The 20,745-nt window shown below is 40.6% G+C and overlaps 1 protein-coding gene across 11 annotated transcripts in view; it reads left to right on the forward strand.

The window, feature by feature from the left end:
• Nucleotides 1-20,745, forward strand: part of golga1 (golgin A1) — a 56,215-nt gene that overhangs the window by 1,499 nt on the left and 33,971 nt on the right. For 3 of the 11 annotated variants that reach the window (XM_078226488.1, XM_078226486.1, XM_078226489.1), the window contains exons 2-6: nt 1,661-1,783; nt 2,512-2,865; nt 6,596-6,686; nt 15,650-15,724; nt 16,085-16,182. In XM_078226488.1, coding sequence (XP_078082614.1) covers nt 2,734-2,865; nt 6,596-6,686; nt 15,650-15,724; nt 16,085-16,182 — 396 coding nt within the window. In that variant the 5' untranslated portion in view covers nt 1,661-1,783; nt 2,512-2,733. Of the gene's footprint in view, nt 1-1,660; nt 1,784-2,511; nt 2,866-6,595; nt 6,687-15,649; nt 15,725-16,084; nt 16,183-16,803; nt 16,837-20,745 lie in introns of all 11 variants that reach the window. The other 8 variants (XM_078226490.1, XM_078226491.1, XM_078226484.1 and 5 more) reach the window with 6 other exon arrangements.

The raw sequence follows: 20,745 nt of genomic DNA on the forward strand, positions 1-20,745 counted from the left end.
AAAAAACAACTGAGTATTGGCCTGCCATTTATTTAGTACAGTTTTTGTCCATTTTACTCTTAAAGAAAATGTTTATATTAACATCTTTGACTTTGCATAAAGTTCAGTAAGAAGTCTCAACACCAGGTTAAAATCCAGCAGTTGAGTGACCTGATGAAGGAGCAGAGCTTCGAAAGCTCGTGATTCCAAATAAACATGTTGGACTTTAACCTGGTGTTGTGAGGCTTCTTACTGTGCCCATCCCAGTTCAACGCCGGCATCTCCACATCACCTGTATGAACAGTTCTACCATTACAAAATGACCACGTGGCAAGAATTTGGAATATTTACAGACCTGTCAGATTGTACCCTGGCAACCTTAAGAAGACATGGGGCGAAATTTTAGGAAAGAGAAAGAGGATAGAGCAAACTGAAATGAGGCTGTACTATTGAAGAGGAACCTTTTAAATTACTGTACATCTCTATGTTAGGTTTTAGTGATTTTGAGTACTTGGGCACCCAAATGTCTTCACCTCTTCACAGTTCCTAGTCTCTAACCATTTAAGAAAATATTCAGATTTCTGTTTCTCAGATACAAAATGAATAATCACTTTCCCACTTCTGAACAAGAGTTATATTGGGCTCCATGTCAACTCTGCCAGACCTGTTCAGGTTTTTCAGCACTTTCTGTTTTTATTTCACTTCTCCATAAGAATTGTATCTGTTTTTGTTTTGGCCATATGTCTGTCTATGTCCCTTTGCAACTTTCTGTTCCCACAATTTGTCATGCAACCTAATTTAATACTTTCTGCAAAGCTGGATATGCAAGTCTCTGTTCCCTCATCCAAGTCTTTAGTCTTAATTTTAAAGCTGAGGCCCCAACAAATCACCGAGGAACGCCAGTTGCTAATCAAAGATCAAACCTTTTACCCCTACTCCTCTTGCTTCCTAACCAATTGTGAACGTATGCTGCAAGCTTACCTCCAGTCATGTTGTCTTCTGATTTTGCCAATAATGTCTTCAGTGGAACTTCATCAAATGCCGCTGGAAGTCCAATTGGGACAACCTGTATCCAGCATGCAAATGATTTCTGAACAGTTCTTCGATTAGACTATGCAAATTGATCTTGTCTGTACTTGGTGCAATGTAAATAAAATGAAAAGTACCACTTAATTCTTGGTACTGACACTGAGCTCAGGTACAAGCTCCCAGCACCTGCTATTCCACTGGTGCTTTTCAAAGACTGCATATGCTTATTGCATGCCTCTTTCAAGATTGAGCTAGAGAGTTGTGATTTATATCCCCATTTGAGATTTTGTGCAACTCGGATTCACAAAGTGAGGGAACTGATATTTGTCCAAAGGCTCAGTCTTTCTTGTTTCACGATGTATCCTGTCTCGCCCAGTCTGAGTGAGGAAGGTCAGTCCAGACAAGGGCTCTAGAATTACAGTGAAACTAAGTCCCAGTCCCTCCGAAGTGGCAATCTGCCGGTGATTGCCACTCTGAGGAAGTTACGGGGCAAACTAACAGACCTGTATCTATCTGGTTTTTTTCTTCCTTTGCCTTCAATAAAGGGAATATAACCCAAAGGCACTATTCTTGAATTTAGAGAGCTTTGTAAAATCTGACTTATCTATTTGCAATTTTCTTAACTAATCTAACTCGTGTCCTTTAATTGCAGCCTCTTTGGTCACACGTTTTGTTTCAGTAGAGAGAGTACCGCGATGTAGAATGGTTTGATGTAGTTTCTACTCTATGATTGGATGACTACTGATTTCAGATGAAGGGGAATAGCAGAGACAAGGTACTTTTCATCTAAGGGAGGACAAATGAAAGAGCACATAAAATAGCCACGCTCACTAGAGTTCTTGGAGCAAAGCATCTATCAACAATCTTTGGTGGGGATTAGAATGTGAGAATCCAACACAAAAAAGACTCTGCAAATTGATCTTGTCTGTACTTGGTGCAATGTAAATAAAATGAAAAGTACCACTTAATTCTTGGTACTGACACTGAGCTCAGGTACAAGCTCCCAGCACCTGCTATCCCACTGGTGCTTTTCAAAGACTGCATATGCTTATTGCATGGCTCTTTCAAGATTGAGCTAGAGAGTTGTGATTTATATCCCCATTTGAGATTTTGTGTAATTCAGATTCAGAGAGGGAACTGCATTTTCAGAAGTGCCCTCTGTTACATGAGACATTAAACCAAGGGTCCTTCTGCTTGTTATGTGGGGTGGGGGCTCAACTTGGTGTCAGCTTCATAATTTTGAAATGTTTCCTTAATTTCCTTTTCATTCCCATTTCCTATTCTTTACAAACTTTCATATTGTCTTCAGCTTTCCAGTCTCTCCAAAGCTCCATGGCTTTCTGTCAAGTTGCAGTGTACTTTGTAATTCTTTATGAAACTCCAGCTGTTCAGAATATTGAAACTCAGAAGATTTTGCTATTATTTCTGTGGCATTGCAATTGCACTTTAAAATCAGTGGAAATGTTATTTTTCTGATCTAATGTATTTCTTTTTTTCTGACAGGTACTTATGGCTGATGCAATGGAATTTTTTGCAGTGGACTGTAAAAGTGAGGCTTGTTAAGGAGCAGCCAAGAGCCAAACGAGAGTGCATTGTTTTCTCGAGTACAATCACTCTCTTCCAAGTCCATCACTGCGGCTCCTAGTAAACTTAAAGCACTCGGTATTTGAGGCAAACTTGTCATTGGATAATTTGGAATCCCCTCAAAAGGGTAGCTGTTGAACCATGTTTGCAAAACTGAAAAAGAAGATTGCTGATGAGGCAGGCAGCACCTCACGGCCTGGAATGGGACGGATTCCAAGATCAGTCAGCAGAGACTCCATTACCTCAGTAGGAGCCGACTCTGGAGATGATATAGTACGTATATGATTCCTATAATTCCATGGATTATTTTGCATGTCTAAGGATGTCTTCCTGGAAGGGACTTTATTGACAGGCAGGGTGATTTCATCATCAGTCACGGCTGTCTGCAGTCTTGAGGCATTTTATTTTTGCATCTATGTAGCTTTGTAGCTATGTAGCTTTTTTCCTCCCTTCAGTCCATTGGGTGTGACTTAAAGACACAAATTATGCACGTAACCCCATGCATTTACCCAGCTAATCCTCCTAACCTACGCATCTTGGGACACTGAGGAACAATTTAGCATGCCCCTTATGCATCTAACCTGTACATCTTTGGAGTGTGGGAGGAAACCAGAGCACCCAGAGGAAATCCACGGGGAGAACATGCAAGCTCCACACAGTCACCTCAGGCTGGAATCAAACATGGGTCCCTGGGACTGTGAGGCAGCAGTGTGAGACGTGCTGCCATATGAAATAAGTTTGTATTTTGGAATTGATTCTTAAAGGAGTCTTTTCTTAAATACTCCAGAAACAGAGTTCCTATATTGTTAAATGCATGCCACAAGTAAGGAAAAACAACCTATTTCTATTTTTAGTATTCTGATTTAAGAGGACCAATTGAATGTATTTTTGGTTTGTTTACTCTCTGAAGAATGAACATGTTGCACGCTTAACTTCATGTACATTGCTTCACAGGCATATCTGACTCATTAGATTTTAATATTGAATTGCATTTTGTAATCCTGAAGGACATATAATCCTCCTCAGGCTAGCCCCTAATTGTGACCCCATTGCAATTAGATGTAGACAGTATGTCCTTGTCATTGACATCTCCAGAGTGCCCTTGAGACAAGGAAAAGCAACCTGACTGTTTAGATGAGGATTTTGATTACTTTTTTTAAAAAAAATCATAAATGGATGTTTTCAAAATGCATTTGAAAATGTGCTGTGGTCCTTCTCACAGCAAGTCTGGGTGCAAAGTTTTTTTGAAGTCTGGAATATTACATCATGTGAATAGGCTATAAGATAATGTATATTGCTCTATATTCAAGAAACAAGTGTTGATTTCACTTAGATTGCCGATGCGAATTCTTGTTATACACACAAATTTATAGGTTGGAAACATTGTGAAACTGCTATGGTTTTGGAGAGGGGTCTGCAAGAAGTGGCATTTTGCATCAGTAAGGAAGGGAGCAGAATGCAGGGGAGAAGTAGTTCCTCCTCATCTCAGTTTTAAATTTACTGCCTCCAAACTATACCTGTCCCGGGATGCGTAGGTTAGAGGGATTGATGGGGTTGCAGGGATGGGGCCTGGGTAGGATTGTTGTCGGTGCAGACTCGATGGGCTGAATGGCCTCCTTCTGCACTGTAGGGTTTCTATGAACCTTTGACTTCTATGCAGTTGTATTTCAAATGAACTTTTCTGCATAAAATATAGGTTACACAGGCAACCAACATGACAAAAATGGTGGTAGACCTAATGGTAATTCAGTTCAAATCTGCGTCTCAAATACACGTGTTTTGTACTCCTTACTTCTAATTGTCCCAAGCTCCCAACATGATCAGCCCAATTTCTCCTGTACTTTTTCCACTTTACCACAGTGTTGTCCAATCGGGTTTCAATAGTGGCCAAACCTGTGGTGATCAGGTCACTATTTTTGCCAGCTGATGCAAAATATATGCAATTTTAATAAAACAAATGGTCTTTTCAAAATGGATTTGAAGTTTCAAACCGTCAGCACCCACTGCCAGAGCTGGGAGAGTAGCTTCAAAGAGGTTTTGCGATCCTTTCCACAAAGCAGACTTTCACTATGCCCACTCAAAGGATGGTGACAATCTGTGAACTGAAATATTTTGTTGTCTGATGGTATGTTCTAGTTTATCTCAGTGAAACAAATTTCTTCAGGGGTAAACTATCACTATTTTATAAGAATTGATATATAGTGACTCGGGGGTGAAAAGAAGCAACAAATCTCTACATATTGTTTTCACTGGAAAGATGGAGGCTGAGGGGAGACCTGATGGAGGTATATAAAATTATGAGAGGCATAGATAGGGTGGGTAGTCAGAGGCTCTTTCCAGGGTGGAAGTGTCAATAACATGGGGGGCACAGGTTCAAGGTGAGAGGGGAAGTTTAAGGGAGATATGCATGGGTACAAGGGGGCACAGGTTCAAGGTTTAAGGGAGATGTGTAGGGGAAGTTTTTCACTCAGAGTGATGGGTGCCTGGAATGCACTGTCAGAGGAGGTGGAAGCAGGCTCATTAGCAACATTAAGCATCTGGATGGATACATGAATATGGACAGAATAGAGGTATACGGACCAAATAAGGGCAGAAGGTTTTTTTTTTAGTTTATTTAGGGCATCATGATCGGCACAGGCTTGGAGGGCTGAAGGGCCAGTTTCTGTGCTGTTCTTTTCTTTGTTCTATTTCCTGCTGTGCTCTGACCTGACTCTCCTCTTGCTTACATTCTGTCATCTCTCATTCCCGAACACAGCGTCCAAACATTTAAAAGACTTTTGGCTCATGGCAAATCTCCTGTAATCCCTCCTTTTGAGCCAACAACGCACAATTCCTTTCAATCGGTCATTTCAGCAGGTCTATTAGGATGTAAACTGAACACGTTTGGATGTTGCTACACTGCTCCAACTTGCCAAAATTGTAAATTTCAACCCTTATTTTCAACCATGCAGTGCTGTTAGATGAAAACCACCATGCAGTGCTGGTGGTTATAGGACAACTGCCAATGACTAACTAACAAAACCAAATTCTTTAGTTGGCATCCTGTGTCATAAGATCCCATATCAGACAGATATCCTTCCCAAGTCCAGCCTTGCTTTCATAGTACTTCATTGAGCGATCCTGCTGATCCAAATGTGCCATTGTTTAGAGGCACCCAGAAAGAACAGAATCTCTGAAGGTATTAAATGGCACACTTTTTCTTGTCTCATTGAGCAAGTGGTTCTCCAGCTCCTAGAAACTTAACAACTAAAACTATATTTTGACAAAAGTAATCACAGCCTGACTGATATATGATTACTGTGTGACAGCAACATGGTCAAATGGCGTAAAGCGGTCTAGTGAGTGACACTCATACCCTTACCCACTGCTGCAACAACACTGCTTTAGCTCAACTTCGAATGCGAGACCTATTTTATCTCGCCCTTGTTTGAAAGGCTACCATGTAGCATGGTTATGCTCTTCTTCTTGCCTCTGTCTGTAGGTCTAGCTATGAAAACAAGCCAGCCTGAAATGTCAGTGAACCCTAAAAAAAATAATGTTCCTGTTAGCTGTGAAAATAGTTGTGTGTTATACTTTTTGTTTTATTGAGTTCCCCACCCCAAAATAGGGAACTTGTGCTTTTACATTAACAATTAAACAATTTAATGATGCTTAATTATGCAGTAAGATGGATCAGGAAAATACCAGCATACAACGGCTGATACCTTCAGTGGATAGGTCATCAATCACTGCACAACAAACTGTATTTTGAGGTGTGTTGGATAGACCAAAGTCCAAACAAGTAATGTTGACATTTGGTAAATAGAGCATTGTATCCAATAGTCATTGTACTTAAAATAGAGGAGTTTTAGATCACCAGATTGGAAGTGAACACACTTCTAATTTGGCTAAATTAAATTTGTATCTGTATTTGTTTATAACGTAGTTTAAATAGGAGAAATATGAACCATATCAATGATTATTCTAATTTGTTTACACCTTTGCTCCCCACCCCTTTTGTAAGGCCTCTGACAGTAGCTGCTCTCGAGAGGATCTGTTGTCTCAGCTGCTGCGACGAAATGACCAAGTTCGAAAGTTGGAAGTGAAACTGTCAGGTACCTGTTTTAATCTTCAAGTTTCAGTTGGCCTGTTGCATTCGCCATTGCATTTTGTTTCTGCATTGAAATTTAAGTGTCTGATGACAGTGAGTGACTCGAGCCCTATTTGGTATCAGTACTGTACAATATTCTGTTGTTCTGTTCATAATGTTGGGTAGGGTCAAAGCCTATTTTCAAGTTTTCCTTTTATTAATTTGTGCATAATCTGTTCCTTGCAGGTGTGATATTGCTACCTTTGGTCATTAGAATCACAGTCATGCACATGGAATAATGCATATTTCACAACATTGTGCTGTCCTGTATCTATAGTTGTAGTCTGTGCATTTTTAAGTGAAGGCCTAATATGTTTCCCAATGTGATAGGTAGAATGTTATTTCCAAGCATGTAATTGTTTCTCTTTCTTGCTAGATATTGTAGAGACATTTTGTAAATATTCATCAAGCACTAATTTCAGCTTATAGTGTCTTGATAATTTGCGAAAAATAAATCTGAATAATGTCCAACTAAAGGTCTCATCTTGCCACCTGATTTAATGGGCAGTGGGAGAGGCTGGCTGAACATGCAGCCTGGTTGATTAAACCCTGCGGGCTGATGGCCAGTTAAAGGAGGGTGGCGGGGGAAGGAGGATGCCTCTTGTCCACTTCCATGCCAATCAGAGGCCCCTACCCATAGTTTTGCTTTACAACATCCACTTTTATCCCACCCCCAGTCCTTTTCGCTGGGGTTTGTCAGCTTGACCTCAGCAAGGTTTCAGCTCCAGGACATCTCTGCAGGAGTCCCCTAGGGTGGTGTCCTAGGCCCAACAATCTTCAGCTGCTTCATTAATGACCACCTCTCTGTCATAAGGTCAGAAGTGGGGATGTTCGTTGATGATTGCGCACTGTTCGCGACGACTCAGATACTGAAGCAGCCCATGCTCAAATGCAACAAGATCTGGACAATATCCAGGCTTGGGCTGACAACTGGCAGGTAACATTTGTGCCACATAAATGACCATCACCAATAAGAGACACTCTAGCCACCGCCCCTTGACATTCAATGGTGTTACCATCACTGAATCCCCCGCTGTCAACATCCTTGGGGTTACCATTGAGCAGAAACTCAATTGGACTCACCACATTAACACAGTGGCTACAAGGAATACTGCGGTGCGTAACTCACCTCCTGACTCCCCAAAGTCTATCCATCATCTACAAGGCACAAGTCAGGAATGTGATAGAATGTTCCCCACTTGCCTGGATGGGTGCAGCTCCAACAACACGCAAGAAGCTTGACACCATCCAGGACAAAGCAGCCCGCTTGATTGGCACCACATCTACAAACATTCAATCCCTCCATCAGTGATGCTCAGTAGCATCAGTGTGTGCTATCTGCAAGATGCACTGCAGCAATTCACCAAAGATCCTTAGACAGCAGCTTCCAAACCCACGACCACTTCCATCTAGAAGGACAAAGTCAGCAGATACATGGGAACACCACACTCTACAAGTTCCCCTCCAAGCCACTCACTGTCCCGACTTGGAAATATATTGCCGTTCCTTCGCAGTCGCTGGATCAAAATCCTGGAATTCCCTCCCTAACGGCATTGTGGGTCAACCCACAGCACATGGACTGCAGCGATTCAAGAAGGCAGCTCACCACCACCTTCTCAAGGGCAACTAGGGATGGGCAATAAATGCTGGCCAGCCAGCAACGCCGATGTCCCACAAATGATTTTTTTTTTAAAAGATCCCAAATGTACCTGACTGTTGATTGCTGAACACCACCATCTTGGCCTACCTACAGCATAAGTTCTTGCTGCCATTGCCGGTGCTCAGTGCTACCAGTTTGCAATTGGCTAGCAGCTCTGTAAGATGGACTACCTCCTACCAGACGTGAAATAACTTAAATTTCTTATCGGTATGGTCATATCGCAACCCCATTCTCCCACCTCCATTCTTAGATACTTAACCTCATGGATCGCTTTGCATGGCTTTGATACTTAAAGCAACTACCAATACTCTAGAATAAAACTTTGATAGTGGAATAAAAGCTTGAACTAACCTTCTAGAAACTCCTACATTGGCCCATCCAGCTGACCTGTATGTTGTTGAAGGGAGGACAGCTGTGTCTCTTTACTCTTTCTAGGATACTTCACAAGAGACCCAATTTAGAGCGATATTCGCCTCTCTGGCAGAATGCAGCTTCAAACTGACATACTGTGCACCCAAATTTACCACCAAAGCAAAAATCCAGAAGTTTTTATTTTTGAACTCTTCAAATTACATTTTTGACCTCACAGCAGGGTCTCAAGTTCACTTACCTGGCAATTTATTTGTTGCTGTTCTCCCATTTCCTCACTTGTGTTACTTTTGGGCCTGTTGAATGTGTATCTTTTTCGGTGGCATTTTTTCCTCACTTACTTTCTACTGTAAATTGCATATCTGACACAACAGACCTGTCCGATAAGCAAGCAGTTAGCATGACATTCAAAAAAGCTAGCATTCAGGATCATGTGACCGTCATCCACTTAACAAATAAAAACTGAAAACTATTCTGTTTTCTAGAGAATGTAAAATATATTTAATTCAAACGATAAACCTAATTTTCTGTTTTAATATAGTTAAACCTAGCGTATTTTACTCATTTGTACTGAATGCTTTGGCCACTTTCTACACCTAACTGGCTTACTTTCACTTCTGCCTCTTGGAGATGGATAGAAATTCTGCTTCATACTGATAAAAGCGCTAATGCCGCCATTGCCTGAAAAATTAAAGCGGGGTGAATTGGAGGAGTGCCATGTTGTGGGGCTAGAGGCGATTACACAGTTAGGGAAAGGTGAAGCCATGGAGGGACTTGAAAACAAAGGTTGAGAATTTTAAATTTGAAGCTTTGCCAGACCAGCAGACAATATAAATCAGCAAACACAGGGCTAATGTGCGAGTGGGATTTGGGGCATTTTCTTAGAACTGAAGTTTACGGAGGTTGCAAGGTGGGAGGCGAGAGCATTGTTGAGATTGGAGTTAACAAAGTTGTTGCTGTATCACTAAATAGTCCCCTCTGAACTGAGTTTAATTGTCCTCTTATCTGGATGTGGGTTCTTTTCTGTGATTGGTAAGGACTGAAAAACATGAGAAGCAGTGAGCCCATTGCAGCAATGAAAAATTGACTGTAGTGCGAGAGTTTAAGCACTGTGATAAACTCCACATAGGTTGGAACCTACTCTCACAGTGAACATGCAGAAATAAAGAAGATGTAAGTTTATGATTGCACCATCTTCTCCAGTTTCACCCAGAACAACAATGTTGGAATGGAGTAGGCCATTCAGCCCCTCGAATCTGTTACACTATTCATTTAGATCATGGTTGATTAAAATCTCAACTCATTCCTCCCAATATTGGTTCCATAATACCCTTGCATAATAAAATATCAGTCTCAGTGTCAACCCAGCCTCAACAGCTTCTTGAGAATGCAAGTTTTAGATTTCCACTACCCTTTGTATGAAGAAGTGCTTCCTGACATCACTCCTGAACAATCTCGCTCTTTTGTTTTTTAAAGCAATGTCCAGAACTGAGAACTGCAGATGGGTCTCAAAGCTCTCTACAAAAGTAATGTACTTATACCCTTGGTCTTTATCTCAACAGGGCTAGAATACAAATGTTCCATTCGCTTTTTCAGCAATTGATTGAATCTACACGCAGCCATTTAGCAATTTCTTCATGTGGCCCCCTAAATCTCTTTATTTGAATGCTTGCGGCAAATTTGTTGGATTGTTCTGGGGACTGTGTGTATCTCCATTGTGAGATGTGATTATTTGCATTACTGGAGCTTAGGAAAGCTGTTGACAAACCAATAAAGGATAGTATCAACTTTTCATACGCTATTTTGAAACTTCAGCTTTAGGTGCTGTATTATTAATGCAATAGAATACAGATCCATTTTTAATATGTTTTGCATTGATGTGGCATCCATTAATATTTGCTGAGAGAATGAGGGACTGTTGGCATCCACTGAATGTGTGCAGTGCTGCGGTTTTAGATATTAGAACTTGGTATGAACAGATGCTGGAAAAACTCATCTGTAAGGAGAGGGAACAGAGTTAATGTTTCGAGTCCTTTGTCAAAACTGAAGAGAGGAAGAATTTGTTAAATTTTAAAGTGTAGATGAGAGATTGCAACAAAATGTAGCAGCATTAATAACAATAGACAGATGGCCTGGTGTGGGAACCCGTGTTGAGGCAGTACATGTCTGGGCTATTTTGAAAAGGGGTTTAAGATTACAATCTAAATCTGCCAAACTCAACGTTGAGTCCCGAAGGCTGCAATTTGCCGAACTGAAAGATGAGATGCTGCTCTTCCAGCTTGTGCTGGGCTTCACTGGAGCATTGCAGTAGGCCAAGGATGGACATGGGGGCATAACCTCTGTTTGAAGAGGAGAAAACAGTCAAATTGTAGGAGTGTTTTTTCTGAGCGTACTGAAATACAGCAACATGTTGCATGGGGATTGAAACTTCTTGTCACTGACAAGATACCTCATACTGTTAATCAAAGTACTTTGCCTTGTGTCTGTAATAAAATTAACTTTCCAAATAATTTCCTTATTTCTTTAGCGGGTATATTTACCCTTGGATTTTCCCATTAAGTTGATATGGTACGTGGATTCACTAAGAAACATAGGGCTAGGATTTCAGGTGATGATTTTTAAAAAAAATTCAGTTTGAGCTGCTTCATCACAATTTGTGGTTTGCGGAGAAATGGGATGCTACAATTATTTGACTAATTTGTTTACAAATACTGTACAGCTAGTTGGAGGCAGTAGTCTAAATCCATGCTCAATTTTGAAAGATGACTTGGATTTGTGCTTCGTTGTATTATTGAACTCCTTTGAGTGTTCCAGCCTTTAATTCTTGCTTGTGTAAAGAGTTTTGCGTGTTCCTCTTCCCTTGAGCCTAACAGCCCCATCTCCCACCACTACTGCTAACTGGCAGTAGTTATTTGCTCATTTTCTGAACCTGATATGAAGTGATGCGAAGAGGATCAGTATTGTCTTGAAGAATGTATTTCTTGCCACAAGAAGATTGCTGCAATATTAGCCCACTCATTGAGCTAGGAATACTGGTACCAATGCTAAAATAAACTTTTGTGCTGATCTTTTGTTCGTGTTTTGTGCTCATCATTGGTCGAACGCGATTTTGCATTTTTCTGTATTTAAAGAGATATTGGAGTTATTCCGTTTTTGGGACGATGGTGTTTGGTGCAGTGTTAGTGAAGAACGCAGCATTAAGTTGCTGGAGGGGAAATAGTGGTGTACGATTGGCAGAGATCAAATGCTTCCTCACAGGGGTGGTGATGGTGGTGGTGGTGGTAGTTGGGTTGGGGGAGCTGCGAAGAGTCATCCCTCTTTGTTTTTGTGTGCCCCCAGTCCAACCTAGCGTTTCGATAGTAGTTTTGGTAAAAGGGAACTTCTTAGTTGACTAAGGTGGTGTGAACTCCATGGAGTCTGCAGAAAACATTTAAGTGCTTAACAGAAAATTGTAAACCCACTGACGGACATTTGCTATAGGTTGTGTGGTAAATCTCTATGCATGTTACTATTGTACAGAGCATATAAAAAGACACTTAAAATTGCAGATTTTATACTAATTGTAGTTTCAAACCGCACCGTATGTAGATTAAGTGTTTTCTATAAACCCTTCAACAACAAATTGCATTCATTGGAGATGTGATGTTTCAGATAGTGCACTTTTGATGATTGCTGAAGAGGCCAATCATTGAGAGGCAGGTTCTGACACTAGTGCCACATATGAAGTGGTTATCAGGTATCATTGTAGGTTATTGTTTTCAGTGTTGCCGAGCTATTGCGACCATTGATCGTCATGATGCTACATGCCGGCCCACAGATGGCATTGCCATTTTTCTCTGTTATCGGCTAGTGTGGCTCAATGTTTAGAGCCTTTGTGCCACGGCTGGAAGTATTCTTGAACTGATTCTGTCTCTGGATACTTTGCCATACAGAAAGTCCTTGGGTATATGACCATTTTCTATCCATGAATGTGCCAAAGCCAGCAAAGTCGTATCTGCTTGATGAGAGTGGCAACAAACATGCTTGAAAGTTTTGCCATTGAGAGGACTGCCTTAATTGCAATTTTGTCCTTTTTAGATATATGCATGATGTAGCATTTTAATTCTTTAATACAATGGCCCTTATCATTTAAAAAACAGATTTTCAATCTTAAATGCAGTGTATTCTTATTGCTTTTCTATCATATCCCTCTCCTGCCTTTTTTTTGTTAACCAAAGGTTTTATTTTCTTTTTGAAGCTACGTTTTTTTTCTGTAGAAAACATTAAGTATTCCAGTCCAGGAACACATCATTTGGTTCATCAAATTTTGCCAATGTTTTGCTCCATGTAAAACATCAACTTAACCCCACTCTTTTTATTGCCCACCTCCTTTAATCTTTCTCTCTTTGATGTAGCTATATACATTTCTCTCAAAATAATTAATGCACTCAGTTTTCAAGGGCTCTTCTGCAAAGAAGTTCACATTCTAATCACCTAAGTTTTTCTATTCTTGCCTTTAATTCTGATTATTTTAAATTTGCGCCCTCCTGGTTATTATTCTGGCAATTAGTGGAAACAAGTTAATATTACTTGCCTCTTGATAACCTTTCATAATGTTAATTAGATCACCCTTCATTTCTTCTGTGTTTGTTTCACTCCATCTTTCCTTATTGGAACACTGCACCCTTCAATATTCCTATTTTTGAGCATTTTTCTAATTCCTAATTTCAGCAACAATTATGGCAGAGAATTTCATATTTTAACAATTGTTGCGATCCCCTTAGAGACCTGTGACTTTCGAAAGGATTCAAATTTCCGGTTAATAGATAAAAGAATGACTCGACAAGATTTCATTGTGTGCAACGAATGACTAAAAACGCTATTGACTAAACACTATTTTCTTTTTGTAGACAATTCATACTTTAAACTCCAGAGAGAAACATTCCCCGTTTACATTTATTAAAATCCTTATAGCAGCTGACCACATTTGCTCCCAGCTTTCAAAGGGTTCCCATATCCCTCGGCTTTGCCAAGTAATAAATTTGAAAAAGTTTATTTATTAGTGTCACAAGGTTATATTAACACCACAATGACATTACTGTGAAATTCCCCTCATCGCCACACTCCAGTGCCTATTTGGGTCAACGCACCTAACCAGCACATCTTTCAGATTGTGGGAGGAAGCCAGAGCACCCAGAGGAAACCCACGCAGACATGGGTAGAACGTGCAAACTCCATACAGACAGTGACCCAAGCCGGGAATTGAACCCGGGTCCCTGGCACTGAGGCAGTAGTGCTAACCACTGTGCCACCATGCCGCCCGTCCCAGTGCTTTCTTCATTTTTCAGAGAAATCGTGTATCCACCACCAGCTGTAAAACCTATTCCGATTATTCTTTTTTCCCGCCATGCCAGAACAAATCTCCCAGATCTGTAGAAAGCTGCAGGATGCATCTCTTCAACCAGAGCTTGTCTCCCTCATGCACCTGGCTGTGGTAGCTCACAAAATTAAATAGCCTTTTCTCTCTGCTGACTAAATAGAACTCTGTCTGCAATATCAACATTTTTATAGGGAAGTATGTAAGTTGATGTCAAAAATGGCAACCTCTTTCCCCATGGCAACGTGAATCAAGTTAATCTTTTATCTAGGTAGGAATACTAATTAGCTTTCTCTGACTCCAACTCCTTTTCATCTGAGAAGTAAATTGACAATTTACAGCACAACTGTCTACAACCCGTTAACTTCAGCACCTTTCTAGGACTCGGGATGTACTCATGGTATACTCCGACTGCTGACATTGTCTCTAAGCATAAATATCTTCTAATTAAAACAATCTAAGCTTTCCTTTGATTGCTAACAATCAAATCACCCAAGTTTACTGTCAGGCAGATTTCGGAACAAATCACATGACACAAAATTTAAAATTGTAGTCCCAAAATATTATAATCTTATAAATTTCATAACTGCAACACAGCCTTCTGTGTTTAGGATGTTTTGGCAACATCCCCTTTTATGCATTTTGTGGTCATAAGTTTGTACTCTGTTGTTACTACCTCACCAATCAGTGCAAACAACCTGTCATTATTTTATAATCCTTAACCTCATCTCTACATGTGTGAAAGCTCTGCTAGTGGCATGTTAAGTTACTGAATTACGTGAAAGATCCTAATCAGTCAGACAGCTTGAATGATTGGGTTTGATGTATTTAAATCCAAGTCTACCAATTAACTGTAATCCTTGATAAATATCAGGTTTTGTTTTAGTGCAGAGTATATTGAATCCAGTAACTAAGTTTGACATTGTATTATTATGGTAAAGCTGCAAATGCTTAATGCTAACAGATTTAATTTAAGAAATGGGTTTGTTTTTACACTTTTGCCTTACTAAAGTTGTTTTTTTACAAGTACTATTTAATTCAATGTTTCTCCAATAGATTCAGTGAAGTAGTTAGTTAGATAATGTTTATTGGTTTTAAACTGTTCAAACCTCCAAAAAATCTCTTGAGGGTATTTAGGTAAGTGAGCACAAATTAAATCCATGTAAAATTTAAATGTTTCCTGAAAGTTTAATTTATAAGTTCAAATGAAAGACTGAAGACGGGTTACACGTGGATCATAGTCAGTGTTTATTCCAATAGTTCAAAAAAATGTTCATTTTCAATTCAGTGTTAATCTCCACATGCACCAGCATGTATTCCAACATTGTTTTCCCTAATATGCTATGTTTGTTAGTCCTAGAATAATTTTTATTTTTACCATTTAACATGTTAAGGGGATGTCATCAACACACGTTCTCCTTAACAGCAATGATTTTCTGCTGAGGAAAATCATTTACATCCTTCACTCATGATTATTCCTGTGTTTTGTTTTTTGTTGCCTGTTTTGAACTCCTGGCCTGCGTCCCCTCTCCCCTTATACAAGATTATGCTGAGCAGCTGCGAAATTTGCAGAAGACAAAAGAGAAGCTTGAGATTGCATTAGAAAAACATCAGGATTGTACGTATTTTTATCGTTTCTTATTGAGAAATCGGTTTCATTTTTTTTACGCTAATCCATTCCTTTTTTTAATTACATGTAAAAATATAATTAAAGCCAAAAACCTTTTGTAATTGTTTTGTACTAGTGCTGTCAAAGACTTGGATAACATTACGATTCCATTGTTGAAAATTATGGAAGAACATTTGTAAAATAACTTTTCTAAAATAATCCAAGTATATTAATTTTAACAATAGAAAGTATTGATAAATGTTAAGTGTTGTTTTAATTCAATTAAAAGGACATTACAATGAGATACTTTGCAATTTCATTTACTGTAGATTAGTAACATGCAATATTTTTATTTCAAATTTTAATCAGCCTCAATGAGGAAACTTCAGGAACAGAATGAAGCATATCAAGCCAACAGAGCAAAAATGGCAGAAGGAATGGCACTAGCCTTGGAAAAGAAGGATCAGGTAACCTGTATCAGGTTGCAGAATGAAGTCGGTGCTATTCCTTGTAATGCTGCAGTGAACATTTTGGAGTGAGGTAGCCATGGAATGCAGCATGTATGATGAATGATTTTGAAAGCTGCAGTAACCATCTTCGAAATCCTTACGGATAAAAGTTGACAGTTTTTTTTTGGAACCTTAAAATACATTCTGCTTTCTTAAGCTACAAAAAGATTTTAAAAATGCCTCACTGTAATTTCTCACCCTAGCAGGCAACTCCTCATTCTACAGCTGAAACTGTAGAATGCCGCTTTGCATTAAGAAACAGAGAGGAGTGACACTGTTTGACATACGTCCTAAACTAGTTTTTTTTTGTGCCCCCCCCCCCCCCATTGAATGCTCCTTCTTTCTGCTGGTAGCCACTAAAATTGACAAAGTGCCTACACCTTACAAGTTCATGGTCTGAGAACAACAATGCACTATAATCATTGCTGTCCAAGAAATAAAGGTATCTCATGGATCAATCGAAAGATGCAACTTATAGATTCCTATATTAATTTATATGCATTAATTTTAAATTTGATTTTTTTTTTGTTTTTGCATTTGTAATTTGGAACGAAAAATAATTGCCTTTTTTATCTTTAGGATTGGATACTGAAAGTTTCTGTTGTTGAAAAGGTATTGCATTTTCCTAAGCTTTTTAGAACATAGAACAGTACAGCACAGAACAGGCCCTTCGGCCCACGATGTTGTGCCGAGCTTTATCTGAAACCAAGATCAAGCTATCCCACTCCCTATCATCCTGGTGTGCTCCATGTGCCTATCCTTTAACCGCTTAAATGTTCCTGAAGTGTCTGACTCCACTATCACTGCAGGCAGTCCATTCCACACCCCAACCACTCTCTGCGTAAAGAACCTACCTCTGATATCCTTCCTATATCTCCCACCATGAACCCTATAGTTATGCCCCCTTGTAATAGCTCCATCCACCCGAGGAAATAGTCTTTGAACGTTCACTCTATCTATTCCCTTCATCATTTTATAAACCTCTATTAAGTCTCCCCTCAGCCTCCTCCGCACCAGAGAGAACAGCCCTAGCTCCCTCAACCTTTCCTCATAAGACCTACCCTCCAAACCAGGCAGCATCCTGGTAAATCTCCTCTGCACTCCTTCCAGCGCTTCCACATCCTTCTTATAGTGAGGTGACCAGAACTGCGCACAATATTCCAAATGTGGTCTCACCAAGGTCCTGTACAGTTGCAGCATAACCCCACGGCTCTTAAACTCCAACCCCCTGTTAATAAAAGCTAACACACTATAGGCCTCCTTCACAGCTCTATCCACTTGAGTGGCAACCTTCAGAGATCTGTGGATATGGACCCCAAGATCCCTCTGTTCCTCCACAGTCTTCAGAACCCTACCTTTGACCCTGTAATCCACATTTAAATTTGTCCTACCAAAATGAATCACCTCATATTTATCAGGGTTAAACTCCATTTGCCATTTTTCAGCCCAGCTTTGCATCCTATCTATGTCTCTTTGCAGCCTACAACAGCCGTCCACCTCATCCTCTACTCCACCAATCTCTGTGTCTTCAGCAAATTTACTGATCCCCCCTTCAGCCCCCTCCTCTAAGTCATTAATAAAAATCACAAAGAGCAGAGGACCAAGCACTGACCCCTGTGGCACTCCGCTAGCAACCTGCCTCCAATCCGAAAAATTTCCATCCTGTCTTCGATCAGATAGCCAGTTACCTATCCAATCGGCCAACTTTCCCTCTATCCCACACCTCCTCACTTTCATCATAAGCCGACCATGGGGGACCTTATCAAACGCCTTACTAAAATCCATGTATATGACATCAACTGCCCTACCTTCATCAACACACTTAGTTACCTCCTCAAAAAATTCAATCAAATTTGTGAGGCGTGACTTGCCCTTCACGAATCCGTGCTGACTATCCCGGATTAATCCGCATCTTTCTAAATGGTCGTAAATCCCATCCCTAAGGACCTTTTCCATCAATTTACCAACCACCGAAATAAGACTAACCGGTCTATAATTACCAGGGTAATTTCTATTCCCTTTCTTAAACAGAGGAACAACATTTGCCATTCTCCAGTCCTCTGGCACTATCCCCGTGGACAGCGAGGACCCAAAGATCAAAGCCAAAGGCTCTGCAATCTCATCCCTTGCATCCCAAAGAATCCTAGGATATATTTCATCAGGCCCAGGGGACTTATCGAGCTTCAGTTTATTCAAAACTGCCAGGACATCCTCCCTCCGAACATCTATTTCCTCCAGCCTATTAGCCTGTAACACCTTCTCTTCCTCAAAAACATGGCCCCTCTCCTTGGTGAACACTGAAGAAAAGTATTCATTCATCACCTCGCCTATCTTTACTGACTCCATGCACAAGTTCCCATTACTGTCCTTGACCGGCCCTAACCTCACCCTGGTCATTCTTTTATTCCTCACATAAAAGAGTAAAAAGCCTTGGGGTTTTCCTTGATCCGACCCGCCAAGGACTTCTCGTGTCCCCTCCTTGCTCTCCTAAGCCCCTTTTTCAGCTCATTCCTTGCTAACTTGTAACCCTCAATCGAGCCATCTGAACCTTGTTTCCTCATCCCTACATAAGCTTCCCTCTTCCTTTTCACAAGACATTCCACCTCTTTCGTGAACCATGGTTCCCTCACCCGGCCATTTCCTCCCTGCCTGACAGAGACATACCTATCAAGGACACCCAGAATTTGTTCCTTGAAAAAGTTCCACTTTTCATTAGTTCCTTTCCCTGACAGTTTCTGTTCCCAACTTATGCCCTCTAATTCTTGCCTAATCGCATCATAATTACCTCTCCTCCAATTGTAAACCTTGCCCTGCCGTACGGCCCTATCCCTCTCCATTGCAATAACAAAAGACACCGAATTGTGGTCACTATCTCCAAGGTGCTCTCCCACAACCAAATCTAACACTTGGCCCGGTTCATTTCCCAGTACCAAATCCAATGTGGCCTCACCTCTTGTCGGCCTATCCACATATTGTGTCAGGAAACCCTCCTGCACACACTGCACAAAAACTGCCCCATCCGAACTATTTGACCTCCAAAGGTTCCAATCAATATTTGGAAACTTAAAGTCCCCCATGACAACTACCCTGCGACCCCCACACATATCCATACTCTGCTTAGCAATTTCTTCCTCCACATCTCTATTACTATTTGGGGGCCTATAGTAAACTCCTAACAACGTGACCACTCCTTTCCTATTTCTAACCTCAGCCCATATTACCTCAGTGTGCAGATCCCCCTCGAAGTGCCTTTCCGCAGCCGTTAAACAATTTTGATGTTGCTTATTTTGAATTACTCAATTAAATAATGATGAACTGGTTTTTAAAGAGAAACAAGAATGGTGATATTTAAGGGTTTGATTTTCTGATTACACAATCTGGGCCAGAACTCATCTGCTGTAAGGAACGTAGGGAGTAGGCCATTCGTCCCCCTCATGCCTGCTCCACTATTCAATTAGATTGTGGCTGATCTTCTATCTGAACATCATTTTAACACACTATCCCCATATCCCTTGATGTCTTTACTATCTAGACATCCCTTGATGTCTTTACTATCTAGACATCCATTGATCTCTGCCTTGAATATACTTAATGACTGAGCCTCCACAGCCCTCTAGGTTAGAGAATTCCAAAGATTCACCACTCTGAGTGAAGAAATCCCTCCTCATTTCAGTCCTAAATGGGCTACCTATTATTCTAAGACTGTATCTCTGGTTCTAGACTCCCCCAGGCAGGGGAAACATCCTTCCTGCATCTACTCTGTCGAGCCCTGTAAGAATTTGATTTGTTTCAATGAGATTGCCTCCCATTCTTTTAAAGCCGAGTGCAGATAAGCTCAGTCTCCTCAACCCAACCCGAGAATCAATCTGGTGAGCCTTTGTTCCTCTCCATCTATGTACCCTTCCTTGGGTAAGGAGACAAAAATTGTATATTGTACTCCAGGTGCAGTCTCACCAAGGCTCGGTACAATTGCAGCAAGAAATCTTTACCCCTGCCCTCAAATTCTCATTGCAATAAAGGCCAAAATACCAATAACCTTCCTAACTTCCTGCTGCATTTGCATGCTAGCTTTCAGTGATTCATGAAAAAGACACGCCCCGGGGTCCCTTTGAATATGAATACTTCCCAATCGCTGACCATTTTAAAAATTGCTCTGTATTTTTGTTTTCTCTACCAAAGTGCATTACTTCACATTTTTCCACTTATATTCCACCTGCCATGCTCTTGCCCACTCACTTAACCTGTCTAAATCTCCTTGAAGCCTCTTTGCATCCTCCTCACAATTCACATTTCTACCTGGTTTTGTGCCATCAGCAAACTTGGAAATGTTATATTTGGTCCCCACATCCAAATCATTGATATAGATTGTGAATAGCTGGGGCCCAGTCCTTGCAGTACCTTAGCCTCAGCCTGCCAACCCGAGGATGACCTGTTAATTCTTGCTCTGTTTTCAGTCCATAACTAATTCTGATTCCATCCAGTTTATCATCTCAATCTTAGGTGCATAACCTCTTGTGTGGG

The sequence above is a fragment of the Mustelus asterias genome, chromosome 13 (assembly GCF_964213995.1).
Source record: "Mustelus asterias chromosome 13, sMusAst1.hap1.1, whole genome shotgun sequence".
Classification (NCBI taxonomy): Eukaryota; Metazoa; Chordata; class Chondrichthyes; order Carcharhiniformes; family Triakidae; genus Mustelus; species Mustelus asterias.